Source organism: Echeneis naucrates, chromosome 4 (assembly GCF_900963305.1).
Source record: "Echeneis naucrates chromosome 4, fEcheNa1.1, whole genome shotgun sequence".
NCBI classification, from domain to species: Eukaryota; Metazoa; Chordata; class Actinopteri; order Carangiformes; family Echeneidae; genus Echeneis; species Echeneis naucrates.
Window position 1 is genome coordinate 17,376,418 of NC_042514.1, and position 26,144 is coordinate 17,402,561.

The window sequence follows — 26,144 nt, forward strand, 5'->3', positions numbered from 1 at the left end:
GTTACAGGCTATGTCAGTGCAAAGTCTTGCAGTTAGCTGCTTTTAGGAATGTGCCATTTGAACACAAAGGCAACATTAAACTAGGCCCCTTTTTCCATGTATGCACTCACCTCATGTATAAGTGCTATGTGTGTCCTTTCAGATTACTTTTCCACTTTAGATTTTTCATATCATCCATCCATCCATCTTCTACCACTTTTCCGTTTCGGGGTCGTGGCAGTTGCTGGAGCCAATCCCAGCCAACGTTGCAGGTGAGGGGGCGGGGTACACCCTGGACAGGTCGCCAGCGATTTTTCATGTCAGAATTCCAGAAAATTCTATTTTTTTCTTTTGGCACATCCTTTGTGTGCTGTTTGTCTGTGTGTGTGAGAGAGAAAGAGAGTGTGTGAGTGTGCATTGGAGTCTAAGAGGTGTGTGAATGTAACAATAGCCATGTCAGAAACTCATTACTACATCTGTACACCCCCCCACCCCCCATGACTGCCATTTATTGAACCCTTCTGGCAGTCCTCCTCGAAACTGCTGCCTCTGGCAAATCTACAATTGAGCCATTAAATTCCACTTACTCTTCTCAGCAAACAATTGGAATCTTCTCCATGTTTTCTCCATGATGTCAAAGCCTTAATACCATAAAGGTTCAGATATCCTTATCCATTTTTGAAATGCAGTCATTATTCCCATTCTGTACTCCACAGGTCTTTGAACATTAGGCATTAGACCTCTGCTATCTGTTACAATCATCATCTGTGTCCCGGATGTCCAGCCAAAGCTTCAGCTATGACGCACAAGACTCACTGCCCATATGTAAATACATGTTTTTCACTTTTTTTTCTTTTTCTTTGTTTTTCCTCACACTCTGAAACTTTTTTTTATTGATTGTATCTGATGTTTTGGGGTTATTTCAGCTGCAGTGTGTTTATAAATATCAGCACTTTAACATGAATGAAGCAGATTCCTTTAAGGGATATAAAAGAGTTTACTCTTAGTAACGGACCCAAACTTGCAGGAAGTGGCTTGTTTAGCAACAATAAACAAAAAATACATAAATAAAATAGTGTAATTTACCAGGTGGCAGATAGTAAACACAGCTGAGCAAGAGTCCAGATTGCAACTCTGCTGCCAGACTTCCTACAGGAGTTGGTGGAGCCCAAAAATGAGATGGAAGGGAAGTAAACATATGACATTTTACATGACAAACACCAGAAACTGCTTGCTGACACATGCGGTATCAACTCAGTAAGGTGATAATATGTCAATGTCGTTTTTTACTGTTTGTAACTGTTTGACAGGACTTGACAATGGTACTCACACTGCAGCTGATAGCCACCATTTAAAGAGGCTAACCTCCTTGCGTGTGAAGCTGAGAGGAATGCTGTATCCCCATTATGTTGGAGCGTGGGACTCTGTTGCTTGGTGAAGGGAGGCTAGGATGACCTTCAGGAATGCTATTGTTGTGTAGTCTATTCCCTTTCCAAATGCACAGCGCTCTATCAGACTGATGGTCCTTTTTAGTAGAATGTGATATCCACGGGTACCAGGGGTGAAAGAGGGGAGAAGGGGTCCATAAAAAGCCCCAAATAAAAGGCTGTTCTCTCTGCTCTGTCTCCCCTGTCCTGTGCTGGAACGGCAGGAATGTGGCAGGCAGACCGACTGGCCCTCAGAGCCTTCTGCCCCTAATGAATTTTAAAAGGCCTTTTTCATTCAAAGCAGGGTGCTGGCTAACAGCATGTCGCCTGGCCAAGCACCGAGGGGGAGAAGAGAAGGAGGGTGCTGGCAAAGTGAGTTGGCACCGGGGCAGGATTGGGTATTGGATGTCCCTCACAGTTAGAGACAATAGGGCACTCTGCATGGGAAGCCGCTGTAGGAGCATTCCTGACCTTGCCATGAGGGTCTATAGGGAATAGAGGGAATGTGGGAGATACATGTAGAGAAAGAAAGTGAATGAAGGAGGAGAGGAAAATCAGAAAATCTGAGTTTAGGTTCTTTTCTTGGAAAAAAAAAAAGGTGATAATGTTGTGCTTGAACTGTTAGTTTATGGGGATTCATTTTGGAACACCCTCGTATGTGTGGCAAATGCTAATCTACCATTGGCAGTCAGCTGGTTTAGCACGAACACAGTTAGCTCGCTGATTTCCTGTACTGACATGAAAGTGATAGCTCACCCCTCATCTAACTCTTAACATGAAGTCTAATGTTACCGAAATGTTGAAACTGTTTCTGTCAAAGCTACCTCTTTATTTTCATGATGTTTCAGTGTTTGTTCTGAAAATGACCCTTCAGCTCAACAATGTATTGCTCTATACCTTGTGAAAAGATAATTAGATAATTTGATAATAATAGATGGGGGACAGCTCAGTGGCATACTGGTTAGTGCTGTTTCCACACTACAAGAAGTTTGCAGGTTTGGTTCCATGCAGAGTTTGCATGTTCTTTCTGTGCCTGCGTCGGTTTCCTCTGAGTACTCCGGTTTCCTCCCACCATCCAAAGACATCATATTTGGGTTAACTGCTGACTCTAAACTCTAAAGTCTGTAGGTCTGAGTGTGAGTGTGAGTGGTTGTTGGTCTCTGTCTGTCTCTGTGTGTTGGCCCTGTGATGGACTGGTGACCTGTCCAGGGTGTACCCCACCCTCACCCAGAGTGAGCTGGGATTGGCTCCACCAACCCCCGCGGCCCTGAAATGGTAGAGGATGAATGAGTTAAAAGTTAGATGGAGTACGGTGACTATACCCAGAGATTTGATTTATTTTCCTCAGAATGCAAAATTAACCACAAGATTAAGTTGCAGAACATTAACCGTAAATCTGCTGTAATTAGCAGTGAATTGGTGGGAAACTTTTTAGCCTTTGCACTGGCATCATAATTGTTTTCTTGCAATGGAACAACCAACAGTGGATTGTCAATCACGATTTCTGGACTTACTTCTCTGCCACAGAGTCCCACAAAACCCATAAAAAGGATTCATTTAATGCATTTATATTTACTGACACTGGGACTTTCCTACAACACAGTTTACAGTCATGTTGACAAAGACGTGTTCATTACAAGGGGAGTTTTGAAAATTTCAAAAAGAGAAGCTTGTGGTATCAATGATTACAGAGAGATGTGTCGGAACAAAATCCTTATCGAACCGTAAACTACACAAGACAATAGGAAAAATGTGCACTCCTGCCAACCATGTACAACTATACCTTATCTGCTCCAATGAACTTACTGTTTCTGTTACAACTGGCTTATGGTGGCATCAAAACGTGCTGTAAATAATGGGAAGAGCGGGAAGATAGCAGCATGATGCTGTCAGGAATGTTTTCTTGTCTCCATTTGTTGGAACACGATGATCGAAACACTGAAGTTGAACAGGTGCGTCCCTTTATGATCACTGTGGTCTTTTCTGTCCAAATGAGTTCTTCATGCATGAATGGGATGGGACATACAGCTATAGTAAGATGTTTTCAGTTGTTTTTTTTTACCTGAGCGGGTCTTGAGTGGTGCTACTCACTCTAAATTCCTAGATTGCACCATAGATTATTTAATTGACAGATTTGTTTTATTTGTTCTTACTCATACTCTCAACAGCTGTTTCAAGTCTGTGCCCAGAAAACCTAAACCAGTTTCACTATCATATATTTGACAGAACCAACTCTTGCACTGGTGTTTCTCACTGAGTTTCTGTTTCACCATTGCCATTCCTCTATGTCTCATTCTGAAAGTGAAAAAATGCTGTTTCATGTTCTGGAGTTGGAGAAGAGTGGAACTGTTATTATCTTGTAGTTATACTTGTTCCATTGCACTTGGCAGTTTGTGCAGTGTGCAAAAAGGCTATCGCTAATGCCATACTACAGGAAACAGTGCAGTTGGTTCTTCAGTGCGAGCACACAGCTGAGTCACTTTCAGTTTGACAGAGTGAAGCTCCACCTGTATACAAATATGTTCAATGAAGGGAACTGAAGTTGGCGTAGACTGAATTATGATATTGATCATGATGTTGAGATTGATGAGATGACCATAAAATATCTGCTTTAAGAAGTTGACAGGTGCAGTTTTTTCAGTATTTTTTGGGAATACTGAAGCAATAGCTTTCGTTTAAGCAATAAATACCAATTCAGTCTGTCTTACTTTTCTGTATTACAAAATATACAGACAAAATCACAACATTACCATGCTCAACCCTACTTTCCCTTAGATTTTTGAATCTCTTAGCTACAGTTCTTCTACAGAACCATTTTCACCTTTTAGCCTTCATTTTGTTTCCCATGCGTGCTGAATCTCTCACACTAATACATGAGCTGTATTTTGTGCATCCATGTGGACAGAGAGCTTAAACTGACGCTCTGCAGCACACATGAGCGCAGCAGACAGAGCAGATATAATATACTGCCGTCTGTCTTTAGGGGCCATTACATTTCACATTGAACGTGGAGGGACTAAACATCCTCTGGGTCACATCACCTCCAGTGATGTCACAGGAAATGCCAGACAGCTGAGATAAAAGGCTGCCTCACAGAGTCCAACAACTTTTTGGGCACACGACCGCTGGGATTGTGGAATCTCCAGAGTGCCACGCACAATTTAACTAAGCTATAAGGAGTCACTGATAATGACAGCATGGTGTTAAACAGTGTCTAACAAGCAAAGGTACAACTCCTCACACAGTTCACAACGTTTTAAGACACTGCTCTTCAGCTTTGCTTTACACTACTGGCCTCTCCTCTGATGGGCAGACACATTAAAAGGTGTCCAAAATGACTAATTAAGCTCATGGGCAAATTCTTGCCAATCATCTGGGTTCTTTACTAGGAAACCTGACTCACACTCTAATTTGCCATCTGACACATCTACAAACTGTACAAAATGAAAAGTAGTGGCCTAGTCACGCCTTGGCTTTTCTCAAGCAAAAGATGAGAGGGATTAAGTGTTACCTATGCTAAACAGGCTGGATGGTGTGTTGCTACCAGAGTTTTGAAGAAAAGCACTAAAGCATTTGTAAACCCAGTTACTTTTAAGGACACTGTGTTCCTGCTGCTCCTCCAATGTCTTACTGCTGGAACGTGAATAGACAGGAAAGATGCCACTGAAGTGGTGAACTCTGGCTATTTTAAATAAGTAGCTTGTATTTGTAATAGTTATATAACACCACTGTGTGTATATTTTGAGCCTAAACATGTGTGTCAGTGTGAGGAAAGGGACATTTGTGCATAGACAAGCCTCTATTGTGTCATTTTGGAAGTGCACAGCAGTCTACCTGGATGACCTCATTGTTGAGCCCTCCACAAATGAGGAGAAGCAGAAGCATTGTGTTTGCCAAAAAGCACAGCGAGCAGGCTGAGGTCATCGCAAGATAGGCCTTGTGGAAACACTGATGCTCTCGCTAACATGACTGCTTTTGGAAACTACTCCCGCAGGAACCCCAAAAACAGGACAGTAAAATCTCACTGGGCGGTCAGACAGGAGACCAGACCAGCCGAAGTTCAGCCAACAAAAAAATCTGCTCCTTTCTCAGGTGTTGGGTTCCGCAAGAGAGGACATGCAGGTGGAATAGTGGAGTTCTTGTAAATTTCCATCCAGTGAATGCATCTCAGAATATACACTAAAGTTATCTGGGTGGCAGCCATCCTCTGCACTTCCTGTCTATAAACATATGAAAGACAGATGACCAGGAACATGAGGACAGGAAGAGGCATTTTGTAGAGTTTGTGTTGGTCCTTCAGCGTACCTATTTTCCGTAGCCACTGGCTTGTAAAAGTTTTAACATACTTCCTCCAAAATGACATCATTTCATAGCCCATTGAAATGATGTCATCGCAACCTGTTGGAGAGAAAAGGTTTTGTTTCCCTGCTGTTTCACATTTCAACAACCGAGTACTGCTTAATTCTGTGCCATCACAAAAATGCAGTGAAAATCCTCAAGATGATTCTGACTAGTTTACAAATGATGATTAGAACTGGGCCGCATCATAATATTCCTGAAGATAGGAAATGGTGATGGTTTGGCTTATTTTACATCATGAGTCATGATTCAGACTTTTGTTTAATATCGGCAGATGTTTTGAATGAATCTTTGTGTTTCTTCTAGACGGAGGCAATGAAAGGAGCTCTGAAAGATCTGAATCTGAACATTGTGGAAATGTCTGATGAGAATGCCACACTGGACGGTGGAGACGTGCTTTTTACAGGTAGGTTAGACAGCAAGTACGTTACTACGCCAATCAAAAATCCATCCTCGCTCATCAGGCCATTTTGTTGCCATTTCAGAGACATCATTTGTTAAATACTCATCAGTATGAACTAATCCAAAAATATATAATATATATTTAATTAGCCACCGTATATTCCCACCATAATATATATAAAAAGCTATTCGACATTTTCAGTCTAATTCATATATGTGATCTTTACTGGTTTTACTGACTTAGGTTGATGGCAAAGGAAACGTCAAACTTTTCTTCCCCTCCCCCCCTGCCCCCCGTTTGTACATGAATGACAATGGTTAGCACCTTTGCCTTACAGCAAAGAGGGTATGTGTTTGAATCCAGAACCTGAGGCCTTTCTGTGAGTGCTTGCATGGGTTCACTCCAGGTGCTCCAGCTTCCTCCCACAGTCCCAAAGACATGCAGATTAGGCTGACAGGTGATTCTAAAACGCCAGTAGGCGTGTATGTAAGCCTGAATGGTTGTTTGTCTCTATATGTTGACTCCTTTGGCGGATTTTTGACCTACTTGCTATTGCTTATGCATTCAGTTGTAATCAGTCTACAATGAAAGTAAAGATTTTCACGTGGTATTTCAAACTCTGAGCCTTCATAGCAGACCTGAGTGTCCAGAATGCCACTGAATACTGTATGATTGTGTTTGATGGATCGAACAATGAGCTAAAGCTGTTTGCAGAAATCATACACCTGATTGTAACCTGTTTTAACCTGCAAGCAAGTAAGAAGCAGAAGAATTATTTGTTTCTTTTTGTCATGTTTTCACAAACATTATGCAAATGAACCTCACGAACAAAAATTTGGTTTATAAAAGCTGCAGGCTTCTAGCCTCATTTCCAAGTTGCTGTACTTATGACAATGAGCTGCCTTGAACAGCTTAACTAGAACTTTTTTCAAATGATCAGATTGTTTCATGTTGGAGGTGATGTGTTCAACTTTTGATTTTCTCTTTCTAGCCATAAGCAAATGCAGAAATGATCTGACCATTTCAAAAAACATTTCGCCTCACCAGTGTAGTGTGTTTTTCATATTAGAGCACTGATGTCTGTCAGAATCTTGTAAGAGGATGCTTTGTGTTGTGGCATTCTTCGCCTCTGTCTCATCTGTTATTTTAGCATTTCAAGACATGCAGTGTGTTATTTGTTACATAATACATTGGCATATGTCTCTTTTGTTTTAAATCATGGTAAAAAGGTGAAAGGACGCTGACCGGCCGTGGCTAAAGTTGAGTTTTAATGCAACCCATTGACTACATATAAGAAATTGTATTGAATTTAAGGAAAAATAAGGATGTAATTGTAAACAGGAACAACACTGGAGAGCAGTGAGATATTGTAACAGAGCCTGAGCCACTACAGCCACAGCTAACAGACAGTCTACTAAGTGAGCAGACAATTGTGTGTCTGTGTTTTGGGATCTTTCACACAAACATTCCTCTCAGCAACCTCGATGACCCAGTTCCTCAGCACATTGTGCTAAATTTCTTATGAAAATAATCTGCAGCTGAAATGTTTTGTACTGTTCTGCATGGTCCAGTCACATCAACGGGACTCTGGGCTTTCAGCGTGGGCCTGTTACTACTCTGGCATCAGGTAATAAATCCAGTGAAGGAGAAAAGCAGGAGCAGCATTAGATTTTCTGTACATTTTGTTACAGCTGTGTGGTGAAGTCAAAATGTGGGTCAGTGTCTTCTACATGGTGCAGGCGACTATGAAAAGGCATAGTACACTTAATTGGGTTCCTAGACACTGGCTCTGTGCTCCTGTTCCTTCCAGCTGAAATTGGTTTCACATGGCAGGGCAAGAAACATTTCCTGTTGGCAGGGCCCAGGCTAACGGCTCTTTTTATAAAGGCTCAGTAGCTAAATTAGAACCCTTTCCCTGAGCTCAGCGTGCTGTGGCCTCACCAGTCATTCAGGGCTCTGTCTGTTTGTGCCCCACCACACTGACCACAGCTGGCCCTTATCACAGGCATGCATAAAGTACACACTATGGCAGCCGCGGTGTTCAGTTACTGTAGCTCCACAGGCTTGGCCTATTGCTCATGTTCAAGAGTTTTGGATGTTATCACTCTCAGCATCTGGCTGCCTGTCATGCGTATGTTCACTGATACCTAAATGGCATCTGATTTGTTCTACAGGTCGAGAGTTCTTTGTGGGCCTTTCAAAACGGACCAATCAGAGAGGAGCAGAGATCCTAGCAGACGCTTTTAAGGTGAGCGGAAGTAGTGCACTAATATAAATGGTGACCAAATTACAGTTCATACTCAACTAAAAGTAATAAATTATTGCCTGAAAAGGACTCAAGTGGGATGTTACCAGCTCATTACATAATTTCAACGAACCCCTAACCCTAAATTATCTAAGTAAACTAATTGAATTGCACTTGCGTTAATTGATTGTCTTGGCCATGATTACAGCAGCCCCATATAAGGGGCCTTATGCTGCCAGCTGGTGTTCACAAACAGTTTCTTATTCTCGCATCCAGCAGAAATGGAACATTATAAGTATTTATTTCAAGTCAGGCCACCTGATATTAAAGGAAAATATCTTTAGGCTGTTTAACTTAAATCTTCCACTTTGCTTAAACAGCTACTTGCTAATTCCAAAAAAACAGGCTACCTGTGTTGAGCAGGTAGTGTGCAGATGATGATGTAGAGCTTTTTGGGCCTGCTGCATTTAGACACAACATGAAATAAAACAGTGACAGTGAGCTGAACAATAGCCTGATGGTGCTAAAGGTATGAGCAGACCTGAGTGGGGTTTGATTTTACCAGCTCAAAGGGCAATGGAAAATTAGGTGAAAAGCCATTTATATTCACTGTTATTTACTACACATATATTAAGTTGGTGTATATACTTATATGTGAGTGTATATGTGGGAAGTGTGGTGAGTGGTTAAACATGATAAAGAGCCACATGGAGAATGTCCTGAAGGCAACCAAGATGGCAGCTTTCACAGTGACTGGGTGCAAGCACAGCCAGCTAATTACCTGTGCCTGCAAGAAAGGAGCAAACAGGGGACACTCACTACCCTGCTGCCTTTAGTCTCCTAAATATTCACGAAGCACAAGCCTGCTATGAGCAATCAGACATTATAAAAATGAGAAGAAGGGATAAATGGGTTATCAATCTTAAAGGCTTTGTGGCAGGAAGATAAAAGCATCATCACTCCATTCATTGTGCTTTTTTCATTCTGTTGCACTTCCATTTGCCCCTCTAACCATGTCTGCCTCATTCCACCCTCTCTTTTCTGTCCATTATATCTACCCTTCATCCATTCTCCTCCACCTCTGTGTTTTTCTATTTTGTGTTCCCGCTCTGTTGCCTTTGGGTGCATGACTTTCATGTCTGCATCAAGGCTACACTGTGTTTGTGGATTAAATACATTACATGAAAATAGGAGCCGCTGCTCAAAGACGTCAAAACCCCTGGAAACATCCCGTTGGCTGTATACAGAATAGTAGAGTCCATATTGTAAGGTGAAACTAAATTAGGAGAAAATAGATTCATTTTGATCCATTGACGTAACTATAAGAGGAACATAAATCCAGGAAAGGACAGGAAACGTTCTTGTACTTTTTTAGATGTATGAGCACATTGTTGTTACTGATGAATGCAGCTGTAAATAGTCCCATTGGCAATTAAGCCCCAGCGTCTCTGGAGCCATTTTTAATCAGCTATTGAGGCCAACCTCTGCCACCTCTGTACATAGTAATCAATCAAACATTTGGTACTGATTAAAAAGGTGATTCGGGCGAGAAAACACCCTTCTTATTTAATTCTTTGACAGTTTCTCTCAGTGCTATAAGTAATGATTAGCCTAACTTGTTCATTAGCCTATTCACGCATCTTTACTAAACTGACAGACTGCTCGCTCTTCAAATGAAGAGTTTCCCACAATTTCCATTCATCACTAAGGAGTCCTTTATATAATTTAAACCAATTATCCTCAGTTGAATGAGATTGGCTGTAATTTGGGCAGCACGGCAGCATAGTAGCGCTGTTGCCCCACAAGGTTGCGGGTTCGATTCCCGGCCTGGGGCCTCCGATGTACTTCGGCTTCCTCCCGCCATCCAAAGACATCATGTTTGAGTTAACTGGTGACTCTAAACTGTCTGTAGGTCTGAGTGTGAGTGGTTGTTGGTCTCTGTCTGTCTCTGTGTGTTGGCCCTGTGATGGACTGGTGACCTGTCCAGGGTGACCACGCCATCACCCAGTGTGAGCTGGGATTGGCTCCAGCATCCCCTCTGCGATCCGGAAACAGATGAGCAGTGGAAGATGAATGAATGAATCATTGTGAATTTTGATTAATACATCAGCTCTACAACTGCTTTCAGTTGTGCCTATAACACATCCAAAAGGAAATATTTACAAAATAGAAAATAAATCCCAAGCATTGCTAACATAACTTATTTGATTTTGGGAGGATTTTAGGCATGCACTCTTGACATAGAGCCACAGTGTTGGTCACAGCGCAGATCCAGTCTGTCTTGTTTACTCTTTTTCTAATGAAGAAGTTTTATACTGAGGACTTTGTGTGTATGGCTGTCAGATTTGCTCTGAGAGACTGTTACAAAAGAGTAAAGTTCAGAGGTGGGTCATGGCACCAGGAGTTCAACACATTACAGTGACCTAAATGGCTTTATTGTAGTGCTTCCCATCTGTATCTGATTTGAATTCCTCATTATGGACTCCTGTGTTTTGTGTTATCTTTGATAAGATGGGACTTAATGATGCGTCTCTTGCAAATGACACAAGGAAAAATCACTTGAGCGTTCATTATTGTTTTTTCCGTTTTTTATCAGATCGATTCTTTCTATCACTGTTGTTTTTTCCTTTCATTATCAAATTAAGGATCACTTTGTTGCCATGTTTGTTTAGCACTCAACAACTGCGTACAGATGTTTAAGCTCTTTTTCCTTTATGGTCCTTGCAAAGGGTTTGAGCGATTGGTGCTGTTGCTGAAATCAGTTTGTTAAGTAATCTTGAATTCACATCACTTTTTTCCCAGTCAGAACTTCGAGGTGTCAGCTCTTTATTTGCACTGATCAGACTCTAACAGTCACAGTCTGGGCTCATCAGTAAGATGTTTGGCATTTACAGTGCATTTTGCCTCTGCATCAGTTCGTGAAAGGATTTCTCGTGATAAAGAGTAATGACTCATGTCAAATTTTACACTGAAACTTCCTGTTCACAGATGAGGACAGAATAAAGTCTAGACTACACAATCCCCAGTTTTCCTCCTGTATCTTCTAAACAAGTGCCAAGGAACAAACTCACATCATCAGGAAAACATCAGGGATTGGGGAATTTAAAGTTTTTCGAGTGATAACCTGCCAAGTGATTTTCTGTTTTTCAGTCACAATCACTACTTCAGTGAATCACGGCAAATAAATAGAGGTAATGAAGCCATACAAACATTGCTCTTAAAAGCGTTAACATACACTAGAATGGAAAATGTCACAATAGAGTGTAACGATGGAAAATGTACAGAATACTTCATGGGGTTTTTATGAACCCTAGAGCTATAAAAATCCATTCAAAACATATTATGTGATTACGAAAACACATGGATGTCAGCTGAATACTATATTTTCTTAGGCACAAACCAAATTTATAGTCATAAAAATGTATTCACATAGATTCAGGAAGGAAAGGTCTTGGAAAATGAGCTTAAAGCCTTATATCCTATCATAATTCAAATTATAGCTTGGTATCACTTCAAGGTTTATAGGTCTCAGTTGGACCTGAAACAGGCTTTAACAACTCTCAGGGCTTACACTCTGTCACCAACTGTGAGACGCAAATGAAAAGCTTAATCAATTGGCTTTAAAGCAGAAAGCTCTTCCAGTCCATGGAGTCAATATCAAAATAAATCCCTGGTAAAATAATGTTGTTTCAACAGAGTGTGCTGTAATACTTGAAATGTGGACTTCAAGCTTTAATTCTTGGAACAAGGAGGCTTTTAGCTGAGTTTTTAATGAAGGGGTCAGTCCAAAATCAACCTGTGGAGACGGAGATAAATCAAACCCTTTTGGGCCATTCAACATGCTGTGGGAGTCATCCTATCCTGCACCAAAATGGATTGTTGGTTAATGCTGCTTTTACCCATAGGTTCAGTGAATCTCTCAATCAGCCTCTCACTACAAGGAATGGGGTCCTACTGTGGTTTGAAATGCTTTGGTCATTTTCAGTGTGATCGTGATATTTCTAATTTTGTGGAAAAACATAATGTCTTCTTATCACCATGCTTCAGAATTTTGTGACATCTCAAACACTATGTGATGACAAATGTTGTGTTGTTTGTTTATGTTGCCATGACTCTCATCAGGCCACTCACTCATAACCCTAATGGAATGAGTTAATAAAGCAGCGTTAATTGTTGTAATTATTATGTAGTGGTAGTGTAGAAAACTAGCTAAGGTCTCCAGAAAATTATCAATGGCATTTACTAGTATTCTTCAACCTCTGTTTTTATAAGTCTTCAGATGATAACATTTGGTTTGCAAGACCCTGCAGCCAGCGAAAGCAATCAGACTCCTACAAGCTGCTCTATGATCTCCCCATGAGCCCTGAGCTCAGTGACATCATCCGCCAGACACTCCTGCTTTTTCCGCCCCTGAGCTACCCATTACTTATTTTAAAGGCCACTTGAAACTCTAATGATGTTCAATGATACTGCAAAAACCACTACAGTACTCTTTGTTATTCATATATAGTTTGTTGTTTGTTTTTTATAGAGGACAATAAACCATGGTTCCACTCAGACTGAGTGGAGCTGTAATGCTTGTGCATGGTTTAAACTGATTATAAAGCATTATCACTGACAAAGGAGGACTCCAGAGTAGCATTATACAATAATCCTACCTTTTGTGAAGATTATTTTATATGGAATAAATTACATGTATTGCTCATTGTCGATATGACTGATGTGTATATATTATGTTATGTTGTTGTGAAAAATCTTGGTTATATTCCGTAAAATCCAGTTTCACCTTAAAAAAAAAAAAAAAAAGAGGCGCCCTTCATTGAAGCTTTTTTTGTTTTTTGGCTACTGCATCTCTCCTGTGTTAATGAAGCTTATCATATTAGATTTGTTCTTTGCCTAAATGAATGATCTTTTTCAGGACTATGCTGTGTCTACTGTGCCTGTGCGGGAAGGGCTGCACCTGAAAAGCTTCTGCAGCATGGGCGGACCAGGCCTTATTGTCATCGGGTCCAGCGAACCGGCACAGAAAGCCCTCAAAGTATGAAGTTTGTGCTTGTGTGTGTTGTATGTGTAGTAAAAGCAGAGAGCTTTTTTCTGTTGCTGTAATCTTGGAATTGAATGATGATTTTTAGATGATTTAGTAGGGACGAAGCAGTTTGACTTTGTTCCAGTAAGGTACATAAAAATTAGAGATGCTGCACATAGTGTTAATCGCTGCACAGTTGAATTAAAATAGCGGTACTTGACCACTGGAAACCATTGACTCAGTGATGACATTGTTTCAATAACCATGACACTCAATGACACAGCAAATTTGTTTTATGCCCCTGTGCTGGCAGTGCTTACAGGTTGTTTCTTCCGCTTCATTCTCACGAGGGTGTTATCACAGGAATGCCTGGAGGTGATTTCGGTACATTTGATACACTCATTCAATTGAACTCACAGTACAGTGGTTAGAAATTGGTGGCTGTAGGTCAAAGGTCAAGGTCACTACACTAAAATTGAAAACGGTGAAATTTTAAAACCCAGAAGGCCAAAGGTCACGTTCACCATAACATCATTATTTCCTGCAAATCTGTCTGGATGTTACATGTATGCAAAGTGCAGCATGACTGGTTGTTTTCTCTCATTCTGCAAAGTATTCAGCAATAATAGCGCAGGCAGACAGGGCAACACACGTTTATTCAGAACAGGCTCCCTTCCTTACAGCTTGATGGCAGATTCTTTCTGTAACCACATTGGAACCACCTGTCACCTTAATCCTTTCTCATTTATTCATACTCTCAGCTAATCTCTGGGGATTGCTTTTGGTGCTCACACTCCAGCTTCATCTACAAAACTATTGTCCTTCCATTAAACAGCTGCAGTTCATTTTCTCTTCTGAATCGATCAAGCGTCATTGCATCAGTGGATGAATGGAAACCCAGGGGATGCTTAAGGACAACATGAAGAGGAGACGGTGTACCCTCTGAGAGAGACAGATTGTCATTCTCACAAAGAGAGTATTAAATCTCAGCCTATCCCTCTAAAATTCCCAAACATCATTATGTGATACGGCATGTGATCTGATACACATGCAGTAAATCTAATTACATAAGTATGAAGACCTAGGCGCACAAGCATGTACATGCTTGGCCTTGACAGATCCTCTCTGGAAGGGCTGTCCACTTGCCTCCCAGTGTGATATCGCCCCCTGCTGGCCAAGTGTTACTTGAAGTCACGTAAAACTCAACTCAGTGTATTCATCTCAGGGGTAATTAAAACCAAACCATCACACAGCACTTTAATCTTCTTAATCTTAATGAGGAGAAGTACTTGAGACAAACACAAGGTCAGAATTGTTGTTTTGTGACAGTGTTTGCGTTTGCTGAAGCGCACAGGAGAAACTCAAGGAGCTATGCATAAATACATGCTAATTAATTGTATATTCCATCATAGGTTTATTAAGATTCCTGCCTGTTTGATCACCTCAGTAATTAACTATTAGAGCGAGGAGTGGCCGATAGCAAGACTTAATGACAAACTGCTCGCTGCCTAATTACGGCTTACGTCACCCTCTCTTGCAGCAATCAGCTCCTGTTTTAAAGAGACTTTTAATGACCCTGTGTTGTAATTAGGTAATGTTCTTCTTTGTGGGGTGGATAAAATCTTATGAATGCAGATCTCATGAATGAAAAGTGCCTGTTTTGGATGTGGATGCAGCTTTCATGTATGCCCTTAGACAAAAATGTGTTTTACAATTCCAAGGTGGAGTCTATTGAATTAGGTTATTGAATTTTGCAGCTAGAAGTATAAGCTGATAAGAGATGCGAACCTGGTTTGTTTCTAGGGTTTAGGTTTAGTTTAGTTTAGTGAAGTCATAAAAAAGCTTAGTTCTGTAAAATATCTACAGTAGATCTGCCTTACTTTTAAAATGTTTTTGAAGTTTCGCTGTGTCCTTATCTGGGTTTCTTTAAAAATAAAAGGAAGGTCTCATAATTTTTACATTTGGTGGCCAGGTATAGTCTCCTGTTTGTGTTTAGCACTCCCTGGGATGAGAATACACCCTGACCTTATGGATTTCGTCATCCATCTGTTGCTGTCACTTCTGAGTCTCTCTCATGAAGTCATCATCCCGAAATATCGGCCCTGTCAAAGGAGGGAGCACCCACTCACAGTTCTCTCACACACACCATATCCTCGCTACATTACAGCGCACTGGCTCAGTTTGGCTCATGAGGTCATTACTCTTTACTGGTCAGCATTCAGTTGCCACCTCAAAGTTGTTTACATGCTTGAGTTTTACAGATAATGAGGCGACAGCATGGTGAAAGACATAAACATGTGATGGTCAAATTCTAACGACAAGTTCGATGCCTTATCTAGTATGTTGTAGTACCCATAAAAGTGCCATGTACGGCTTATTGACATCAGGTCCCCCTGCATATGGCGTGTAATCACTCATGTGCGAGTCGTGGAGTTGTTATAGTGTTGTAGAGAAACAGCTGTTGGCGTTAAGTATTCCAAAATATGCACATACTGAATCGTTTTATCCTAAAACAAAATGATATGTGTGAGGTAAACTGTTAAAATGGAACTGTGGTTGGTCATTATGAGTTATTGCACAAAAAGAAAGTAAGTGGCTTTCCCAATTATGTCGTACCTTTTCTGGCTTGTGGCAGTTTCCCAGCTCTGCCCGGTGGTATTTCTCATTTTCTAAATTGCTAACATCACAATGATAACACACACAATATTTGGGCACGTTAACATTTCAGAACTTAACAAAACTTGACACAATTATATTTTTATGTTATTTTATTGCAAATATTGTAAAAATTTCTATTCTCATCTGGTGATAGTGACGGATGGATTTGAAATCAAAGTTCAGAGGTCAAATTATGATGAAGAACTTCCGGGCCATGTAGTAATAGTTGATTTTTTTTTTTTTTTTTTTAACTGATGACTAAAATAACTGCGGCATCTTGCTGGTGGCACCACAGTCAGGTCAAAGGTGGGGGTTAGAATGTCTTCATAAAACTACGGTGATCCATCACACTGCTGCTATTCAACAGTATGTATCATATCAGGAAAAGAGCCATATATGCCCTTTAAGCTGTAAATTTCCTTGCTAGTGATGTTATCATTAAGTCCCTCAGTCAGCTTGCAGCAGATAATACATCACAGTTTACAGAAAATACTGGAGAAATGGGAAATCTGTGCCAGGAAAGATATATATGTATATATATGTATATACACATATATATATATATATATATATATGTATATACACATATATATATATATATATATATATATATATATATATATGAATATTATGAGAGATTTTCTTACCTTTTCTTACCTTCCTTCCTTCCATGTCTGCTGCCTTTGGATACGTCAGTGTGTGATCATACACTTGATTTCTCCATAGCAAGTGAATATCAAAGAACCACAAGAAACATTTATTGGATATTAACAGGAGACAATTTCAATCTCGTGTCCCCACCAGATTTGGAAGCAGATTTACTTGTTGCTGAAATAAGTATGGTAAAAAGTAAACAAGTTTGTAAGAAGGATTTATTCAATCAGCTGAGTACTATCTAGACTATGCAATGTGCAGGATCGGGTCCAGTATATTGCCGTTGCATTTTATTTAGTTGTAATTGTCATTCCCTTGGCGGTGGCGGGACAAGAGGATTTATTTCCTTCCAGTAAATATTTATTTTCAGCAGCTCTGACTGAGCAGATTTTGCTGCCCAGTTACCACTCTGTGAATTACCTGGACGACAGCCACTGTCCAGATGTAAGTTGCTGCTAATTGGCTCTTCAAGAACCATGATGACCATGCAGAAGCCTGATTTCTCTTCTCACGTAACGAAAGACATGCTAATCTGAGGCATACCAATGAGTGCAACACCAGCGAAAAGCTAATGTTGCAAATGAGATAAATATGCTTTAATTTTTTTAATTTTTCATTTTTTTTAAGTACTTCAGATCTGAGACTTAAAACTTATTTTTCAGAAATTAATAATCTTAATAACCTTTATATTTGCGGGTTGAGCATTCGGACAGTGAACAGAGGACCAAGTGTTCCTTTAGTCAGGTGAATTTTCAGGTGAAGGATTTCATTCCATTTCATGGATCAGAACTTCACACGAAGCAAGATGAGATCTTGCTGTAGGACATTTTCCTTACACGCTGAATAGTTTTGCCTCTCTGTTTTCACTAAGAAAACGAGATGTATTAGAGACAGAGTGAAGCGGGAACAACTGTGATCTTTGGTGGAGTCAACGTTTATTCTCCCCTCAACCACTCTTAATCCCCCTGTGTGTGAGAGACAGTGTTGGCGGTCACGCACATGGACAGTGTTTTCATTTAGGGCTGCTGCTATCACGTAACACACCCACAAGTGACCTGGGAATGTGTCTGGTCTGGTTACACACACAGACACACAGACACATCTACTGCTTGTACTCCATCCTGTCGCCCTGCGATCAGAAATGACAAAGTCAGTTCCTATAAAGTTGATTTGATTGATTATTGCCCTGTCAGTAACTCCCATCGCCGGTTAATTCACCGTTAATAAATCAAAGGCAAGCTCTTGGTATTAGATATATACATAAATATTGGTCACAGAGTCTGATGGGATGAGCTTATTCCAGAAAGTCCAGTTTCTAAATTCTCTATCCCTCTAACAATGTATCCAGTTTTGTGGCAGCTTTTTCCTTGTTTTATTTAATGATAGGATTTACTGCTCATACTAACCACACAATTGTTCTTCTCTTTATTCCCACCAAGCACTGGTATTGCTGCCAAAAACATAAAATGTGTCACTTCCTGTGTGACGAACAAATTTTCCCAGGAAAGCCCTTAGACTACTTAGAGCTGCACTTTTTCTGTTTTGCTGATTAAATTGGTTGTTTATATGACAAGTAATGCTTTTTAAGGTACGAAAGAGTGTGAGAATATTCACCTCATTAAACGAGTCATATACTGCAGAGTAATCCACATTTCTGCTTAACTGGCACAACGAAATACCTTTTCCATCTCGGTAAACACACTGGTCCTTTTCAGCAGACAGAGGGAGTGGGAAGCGAAACGAAAGCATCATCGACGAGAAATCCTACTGTACTCACAAACCGCACACTTTCCTCCCACAGGTCTGGTTCTGTGATACCACTTGTGATCCTTTCCACTCCTTTAAACCTATATATGCGACAAGCCAACGCCATTTTGAGCCCACAGTGATGTCATCTGGTAACACCAAAAAAATGTCTCTCATAATATACCGTTTTAATAATAACTTTATTTGACTTATAATTAATAACAAACAATCAACAAGTCCTAGTCATTATTTACAACAGAAGATAGTGACATGATCTGAGCAGTAGAAAAGTCCATATTAGGTGGAAATCCCACTCCTCAAAATATCCTTTCTGAATGTTGACACTTTGGAGTTTTGGTTAGCTGCTCTCCTCCCCTCCTTTTTGTCTCAGAGGTATCCGTCTGCAGATGTTCAGCTCATAAACATTATGAGACACCTGTCTCTCCTCTGGTCATAACATCCTCACCCCCCCCACCCAAACTTCCACTTGGCAACCCAGGCGTCTTCTCAGCCTCTCTAACTCCACCAGCCAGCCCACCTTCGACTCTTTCAGATTGCATAAATAACATGACATCTGCTGAGAAAGAATGTCTGTCTGCCTCCTGTGTTCTCGATTAAGGCCCCCCAGGCCCCAAGAGTGGTTTGGCAAGCAGGGAGACATGGTGCTGCCTTTGGTATTGTGGCCTTATGTCTGTCTGAAGTGTCTGAATAACCTGATCGCCCCGTCAGCCCTGTGAACTTTCATCAGTTGTGTTCCTTTTCCTCATTGTCGATCCTGTCTGTTTCATATTTGTGTAGATCATGCAGCAAATGAGTGACCATCGCTACGACAAACTGACGGTGCCTGATGATGCTGCTGCCAACTGCGTCTACATGAACCTGCCTAATAAGGGACATGTGCTCCTGCACTGCACAGTGGACGAGTTTCCACAGAGTGCTAAGGTGATAACCAGCTCATTTCATGTCCACAGACAGGAACATCGTCACACATTCATTTACAATCCTGAGGTTACACCTTTGGGAGGAAGTACAGAGAGTGGAGCCAGACTGGTTTAGTACCGCAGATTTAAAGAGCACTGTCCTTTGTTGCTTTTCATCCTGTTCAGACCTGGGAGAAAAACAACTGGCCGGAGAGGGAAACCCTGCGTGGTTTTTTTTTTTTGTTTTTTTCCCTTTTTTCACACACCACTGAAGGTTTACCACAGTCAGCACTGTTTACTGACAAAGAAACCTGCAGAGTGATGTGAAGTGGCCTTTTGTGAACTGACTACAGAGTAGGAGCCAGACACAGAGAAGAAGAGAAGAGTTTTTCTGAAAATCATAAACAATCATCACATAATATCTGCTCACCATCCGTTATTTTTACTGCTTATCCAATCAGGGTTACGGGGGGGGCATAAAGAGACAATCAACCATTCACAGGCAACTGAGAGTAATCAATTAACCTAAAAGTGTACGTCTTTGGTCTTTGGGACGAAACCACAGCACCCAGGGGGGGCAGTGTTGCTCCCACCCTAATCAGTACACCAACAATGGTAAGAATAACATTACATTGTTGTTTTGGTTTTACAGTCTTGCCACTCTAATCATTGCCACGACCATACACTGTATCTATATATCTTATAAATTATAAATCCACTGTTGGCTGGTGAAAACAGTGGAGCATTTAGTAGTTAAACAGGCAGGACTAGCTGGGGGATTAGACCAGATTACTTACTTACATCTCGCACTGTAGGAAGTATTAAGGAACAGCTGCATCAAGGAAGCTGTGATATTTATCAGCTTTATCACCGAAAAACATTGACTATGAGGGTCATTTCTTCCTCTGTATTTACAATTAATTATTTGGTTTGTTATGATGATGGTTGTCGTTTAAAAAGAAATTCTAGTGGCATTTACAATTGGGGAAAAAAATTGTTTTGCATAAAAATCCCAATAAAGGGGGGGAAAATATATTGTTGGATGGGCAAGAAAAAAAAAAAAAAAACATTTTATACTCAAGATCGGCTCTATTTCAGAGGCTGAAATGGGAAACCCAAGAGAAAAACTAAGGATCGGACCAATTCGAAAGGGAGGTTGAAGAGTTTTCTTTGGGTGCCCTCTTAAGAACCTTTCAGCATGGTTTATTTTTTTATTTTTTTATAAAACTGTAAGGTCCTATATTATGGCTCAGTATGCCTGGCTAGATTAATCTCCAACAGAGACGCACAGCAGACACATATATAACTGCATGGACACAATGAACCAGAAGCAGACATTCAGTAACCTTGTTCCAAACACCTGCAGGTTGTGCCTTTCACTCATGACACGTGGCTGTCGTTTTCTACAGTAGCTTGGTGTGAACGACATGTTATTGTCTCGCTGTGTTTGCCGGGTTTTGGAAAGACTGAGCAGCAGCTGTGTTATTTAGATGCTTTGGGGTCACTTCACATTACAAGGCTCCCTTCAGAAGAATTCTCACAGGATCAAAACCAGCATCCCTACAATCTGCAGAGACAGTGCCCAGACCTCAAAATGTACTCCGTGGTTAAACCCCAACCTCTGCAGCTATTTTTAGAACAAAGAATTCACTAAATTATGCGTCTTTGGACTTTCATCCATGGCGAAGGCTCTGTTTTTTCCAGGAAGATTAACTGAAGGAATTTAACTCTGGCATAATAAAATCTATTTGTGTATATAATGCTTCCTGCTTTGACAGCACCTTTTGGAGCAATATTTGTGAAACCTTTGTTTTTTTCGTGCTCTAGTTACAATGTTCAAACCAAGCAGACGTTGGCCTTGAGCTCAGTTATGATCTCAAACTTGTATTTAAGAAACAAAAACAGCTGCGATAGTTTCATCATTTGTAACCCTCACACCTTCTTCCATTGTATGTCCCCCACGGGAACTTTTTTGTTTTCTTTCAATGAGACGTGGCGATATCTCAACACAATCACAGACAGAGTCTGCGAGACTTGTGTTGCTTCCTAAACATTGTCTGTCCTAATCTCAGGCCTATTTTTAGTTTGTTCATGAAGTTACATAATAGTTCCACATTAAAAAAGGCAGGGGGTCATGAGAGAGGATTGGTAGGGTCGTAGGGGGTGGAGACGAGGTATCTGTAATGGTTAGCAGCGGTGACGGCTCAGTTTGGAGAAAAAGAAAGTGAGCAGACAAAAGGCTCAGTGAAATATAGCAGCTTCTAGTGTGTGGGACCATGCCACCTCCCGACCCAACATATGAATCCTTACCACGGTAATGAGAAATAATAAAAAAAAGACACTTCTTATTTGGAGATGCTATAAACAGCAGGGGATTAACTGCTTTGGGGGAGTTATGCAAAAGCACAGCCTCCCCTGAGTTCGCCCTCTGATTTTATGTGATGTGGTGAAAAGTACGTTTTTGAAAGTTGATGTTTTCGATTGCCGTGACACTTCACACACACACACACACACACGCGCTGATACTGCACAGACAATAAACACGATCTCGTCACAGCTATTGGATTGACTGCCATGATGTTTCCCACACGCCGTTGCCGTTCCACTTGTTTATTCTTAATTGAACTTATGGCACCATTGGATCAGAATTGATTTGTCTCAGGCTTGAGTTTGCAAAACTCCTGCCCATCAAATCATGCTTTAACTGCACTTCCTGTAGCAACTATTAACCTGAAAACAAGTTAAACTATGATGGGGATCATTAAACATTTACACCTTGGCATTTATCTCACAGCATTGCTTTGCCTGAGCATGGCAGTAGATTGTGACTATATAATTGGGAAGCTCTCATGGGAAGAGCACAAAACATGCAGTTGTCCTCAATATGATTATGTAAAGGCTGTGTGGACATATGCTTTAACACAGTTTTTAAGCGGTACAAAGGTGTTTCGTGAGAGAACAGTGGTGCACTGATGATGTGTAAATTATTTAAAGAGGGCCTTGACCTCTACCTCTGCACACATTCCACACAATGTCTTGGATAGAAAAGAAATAAGAATTATAAGGCACATGGTTGTGGTTTTTAACATGCCATCTGACTCACCAGAGGCTTCATCAGCTGTATTGCATCATGAGATAAGAATTTTGGTTAGTCTGTCCCTTTAGCTGTGCCGCAGGGCCTCTCTCTGTAGCACAGCAGGGTTGAAATGAGCGTTTAAGGAGAAAAATATTCTGGTTTGGAAGTCTGGTTGGAAAACACTGGTTTTCTTTTGGAAAATGTCCACAGAGTGACACACTACTTTACGAGGTTCTCTGGAGAATGTCGTAATAGTTCTCACTCCCATCTTTTATATATTTTGCTGCGAGACCAGGAAGCCTTGCTGGATGCTTGTTCTCCTATTTCACACTCTGTCATTCTCTGCAGGGCTTTTATATCACACAGCATTACAAACTGACAAATAAATACAGTGTTGCATAACCTCTGCTTCACAGTTGATCTTCTGCCTGCTGAGCTGCACCCTCAGCCTTACTTAAAGAGCTGTTGGTAGTCCCGGCTGGTCAATTTCTGCAACACTGGCTCATAGATCTGGTACCTGAGGGCAGCGTCAGGAGGCAGAGCAGCAACAGCTGTTGGCATGACAACATCTATTCTGTATTTCTTTAACATAAAGAGACATGCTTGTTTTTTTTTTTTCCCAACAGTATTTGGCAGAACACTGATAATCTGTTGAATTTCAGATGACATAATTGCATAATAAACAACAGTGATTTCTGAACATAACAAACTAAAAAGGCAGGATGTCAGTTTTTCCGATGACGCTATTGTCTGTGTGTCATGCAGGTGTTTGAGAAGTTGAAGGATCACATGTTGATTCCTGTGTCCAACATGGAGAAGGTCAAAGTGGATGGAGCTCTCACATGCTGCTCCGTACTCATCAACAAGAAGGGCACCAACTGAGCCAGCTCAGCAGGGGGTGCACAGTCACCAAGCAGCGGTTCTATCCAATCACCATGGATCCCAAGGTTTTACAAAACTATGTTGGCACTTAGGGGAGGGAAACTCAAGTTGTTTAAAAAAGTGGTTTAGAATTAGGACATTGATTTGCTCTTGATTTGGATACATTCTCACAACTTTTTACCTAAATGAAGCAAAACAAGCCCATGTTAAGCCATATGTCCCTGTTAGTATACGTTGTAACCTACAAACTGTTAAAATATTCTTCTAATTAACTACCATTCAAATGAACCTAATCATCACCTGCACTGGACCAAGAATACAAAATGGATGTGGCTGATTAATAGTTTTGTTGCTGTTGCAAAATCTTACCAAAATCTACCACTGTAGATTTATAAATTACATAATTATATAAATCTACAATAAAAATACATTCAGCGGGTTTCTATGGTTTAAATGCATCCATTTTAGCTGTGACCTACTTTTTGTTTGCTTCATCCCATTTAGCTAGTAGCAATGAAATCTTTTTTTTTTTTTTTTTTTTGAGAACAGTATTTTAGGCCAATGTGGAGGATGGGAGAAACAAATCTTGCTTCCTGCTGTAATATTGAAATGTAAATGTCATTGTTGCTAATTAACAGCTTTTTAAAGTCTTTTTGTTGTTGTTGTTTCGGGGTTGTTGTTTTTTGTTTTTTTTTTTGTTTTTTTTTTGGTGCGAAGGCAGATATTAAGATTAGCATTAATTTCAAAGCTACAAACTAATAAACCACTAAGTGTATTAGAAAGAAAATGCAGCTTTCGCGAAAGTTTCACAATTTCTTCTGAAAAATGCAGAAAAAGCTCATATCTAGCCAAAAGCTAGATATGAGCTTTTGGCATTATCACAGCGGTTAGGTTTTTTGTGATTCACACAGAAAGTATTGCCATCGAGACCTGAGGTTCCTTTATTTTCCATGACTATAGCGTAATTATCATGAACATTGATTGTAACGTACTGGAAGTGACTTTTGATTGATCGCTAACAGACACCACCAGCTCGAGAAGCTAACAGCAGTCAGTTAATGTGTTTTTCAGGAACCATCTGTGGCCATTTTTCTGTGGTAATTCTTTCTCCATACCTGGTAAACATTTCTTATTTGTGGTAGTTTGTGAGTTTAATCGTGCGTGCCAACCCTACAGAGGACAGATAAAAGCTGCTTCTGTTGGAAATTGATGCTTTCATTATTTTAAGATGAGCTAAGCTTTCATTTATTCCAACATAACACCTCTGCTCCTTTCAATGTGCAGTGCCTGTATGAAAAATCTGTGACTTTTGTTCCTGCTGACTAAATCTGAGGGCCCTGTAGTTTTCTCACACCACTGATTCTGCCTGTGTTGTTGTTTACACTGATTCTTCTTTTTCCTCTCTGGCTGTTTTTGCTCCAAAACTGACTTAAAACATGCTGTGAAACTAATGTTGGGCCCACTAAATCTAATAGCACCACCAAATGTGACTACAGAGAGAGAGAGTTTTGCGCTCAGCATGCAGAACAAGCTAACTGCCCGGCTGGTGTTTCCATGTGTGTTCACGATGGTAACTGCCAGCAAGCATTTAAATGGTGATGAGCTCAGTTGTAGCGACCTTGTCTCTGTTGTTGCTGCATTCATGTTTGAGGCCTTTAGATGTCACAGCATTTTACGTTATAAATACACAATATACTATATGTGAAAGCCCATCACTCTGAAACTATGTTGTCTCTCATAGTGATTGTAAGTGAGAGTTGTGGAAATGACATCAGGAGGTGATTCAACCTCGCTCCGTAGACTTTTGCGTATGGGTAAGCGGGCAGTGATGAAACATGGAAAGAATTCCTGTTGGGAGAGGCTCGTGCGCCAGTAAACACTGACTCTCTTAAAGCTTCTTTCTCTTGACTGTCTGACTCTCAACATTTGCTTCCTCCCACACTCTGCCGTTGCCGCATAGACGATTCTGGGCTAATTTATGGCCATGACATCATACAGTCTGGCAACCAATGTGGATGTAATGGCCTGCAATTAAAGTCTGATACTAGTAGTATATTTTACAGAAGGCAGCTGATTGGATGCAGGGTGATAACATAGTTGTAGAGCATCCAGTTGTGATTCTCATGCATGACAGAAGGCTGAGCCAGGCGGGGCCAGTCATACACTGTCTGATCACTTCGTGGCAGCCATTGGGTTTTTCACTGTCATCACCTCTCACCCTGCTCCAAACCGCTTCTTGGTTGCACAGCTCTGGGAAACTGTAACCTTTTCCTTCTGCTGATTTAAAATCAAAATTACATTCAAGGTATTTATAGGGTTGGCGAGGCTGTATGTGACGAACTGTTCCTGACTTTGTCCAAGCTTCTTATTTCACCTTTTACTAATCCCCACACTCATCCCAGTAGTCATGATGTTGTGATTGCACATGTTCCTACTCAAGTCTCTTGGTTTTCATTCAAGTTGTGAGTAATGATTATTTGAGTCACGTTAAATTGAGCTTTTTGTCCAATTTGTGTAATAAAGTGACATCTAGCATTGAGCTGTGTTGTATTTTTTATACCTTGGTTTCATAATTTGTATAACAGCTCTAGACAGTGTCTGTGGTGGCTTATGTTAAAGGACAAAATAGGTGTTCAAAAAAAAAAAAAAAGTTTTCTTACTCAAGTGGTGTGAAGTCACCACTCATCGCTTTCTGTTGATATGTGCTGCCACCTACTGACTCAAAAGTGGCAAACAGAAAAAACAAGTAGCGGCAGCTTTGGATGGAGG

At 40.6% G+C, this 26,144-nt stretch overlaps 1 protein-coding gene across 3 annotated transcripts in view; it reads left to right on the forward strand.

Annotated features, from left to right (window-relative positions):
- Positions 1–25,914, forward strand: part of ddah1 (dimethylarginine dimethylaminohydrolase 1) — a 72,165-nt gene extending 46,251 nt beyond the window's left edge. For 2 of the 3 annotated variants that reach the window (XM_029500081.1, XM_029500079.1), the window contains 5 exons: positions 6,072–6,171; positions 8,343–8,416; positions 13,332–13,451; positions 19,296–19,439; positions 23,259–25,914. In XM_029500081.1, coding sequence (XP_029355941.1) covers positions 6,081–6,171; positions 8,343–8,416; positions 13,332–13,451; positions 19,296–19,439; positions 23,259–23,375 — 546 coding nt within the window. In that variant the 5' untranslated portion in view covers positions 6,072–6,080 and the 3' untranslated portion in view covers positions 23,376–25,914. Of the gene's footprint in view, positions 1–3,240; positions 3,359–6,071; positions 6,172–8,342; positions 8,417–13,331; positions 13,452–19,295; positions 19,440–23,258 lie in introns of those variants that run through there. The other variant, XM_029500080.1, reaches the window with a different exon arrangement.
- Positions 25,915–26,144: the final 230 nt, after the last annotated feature.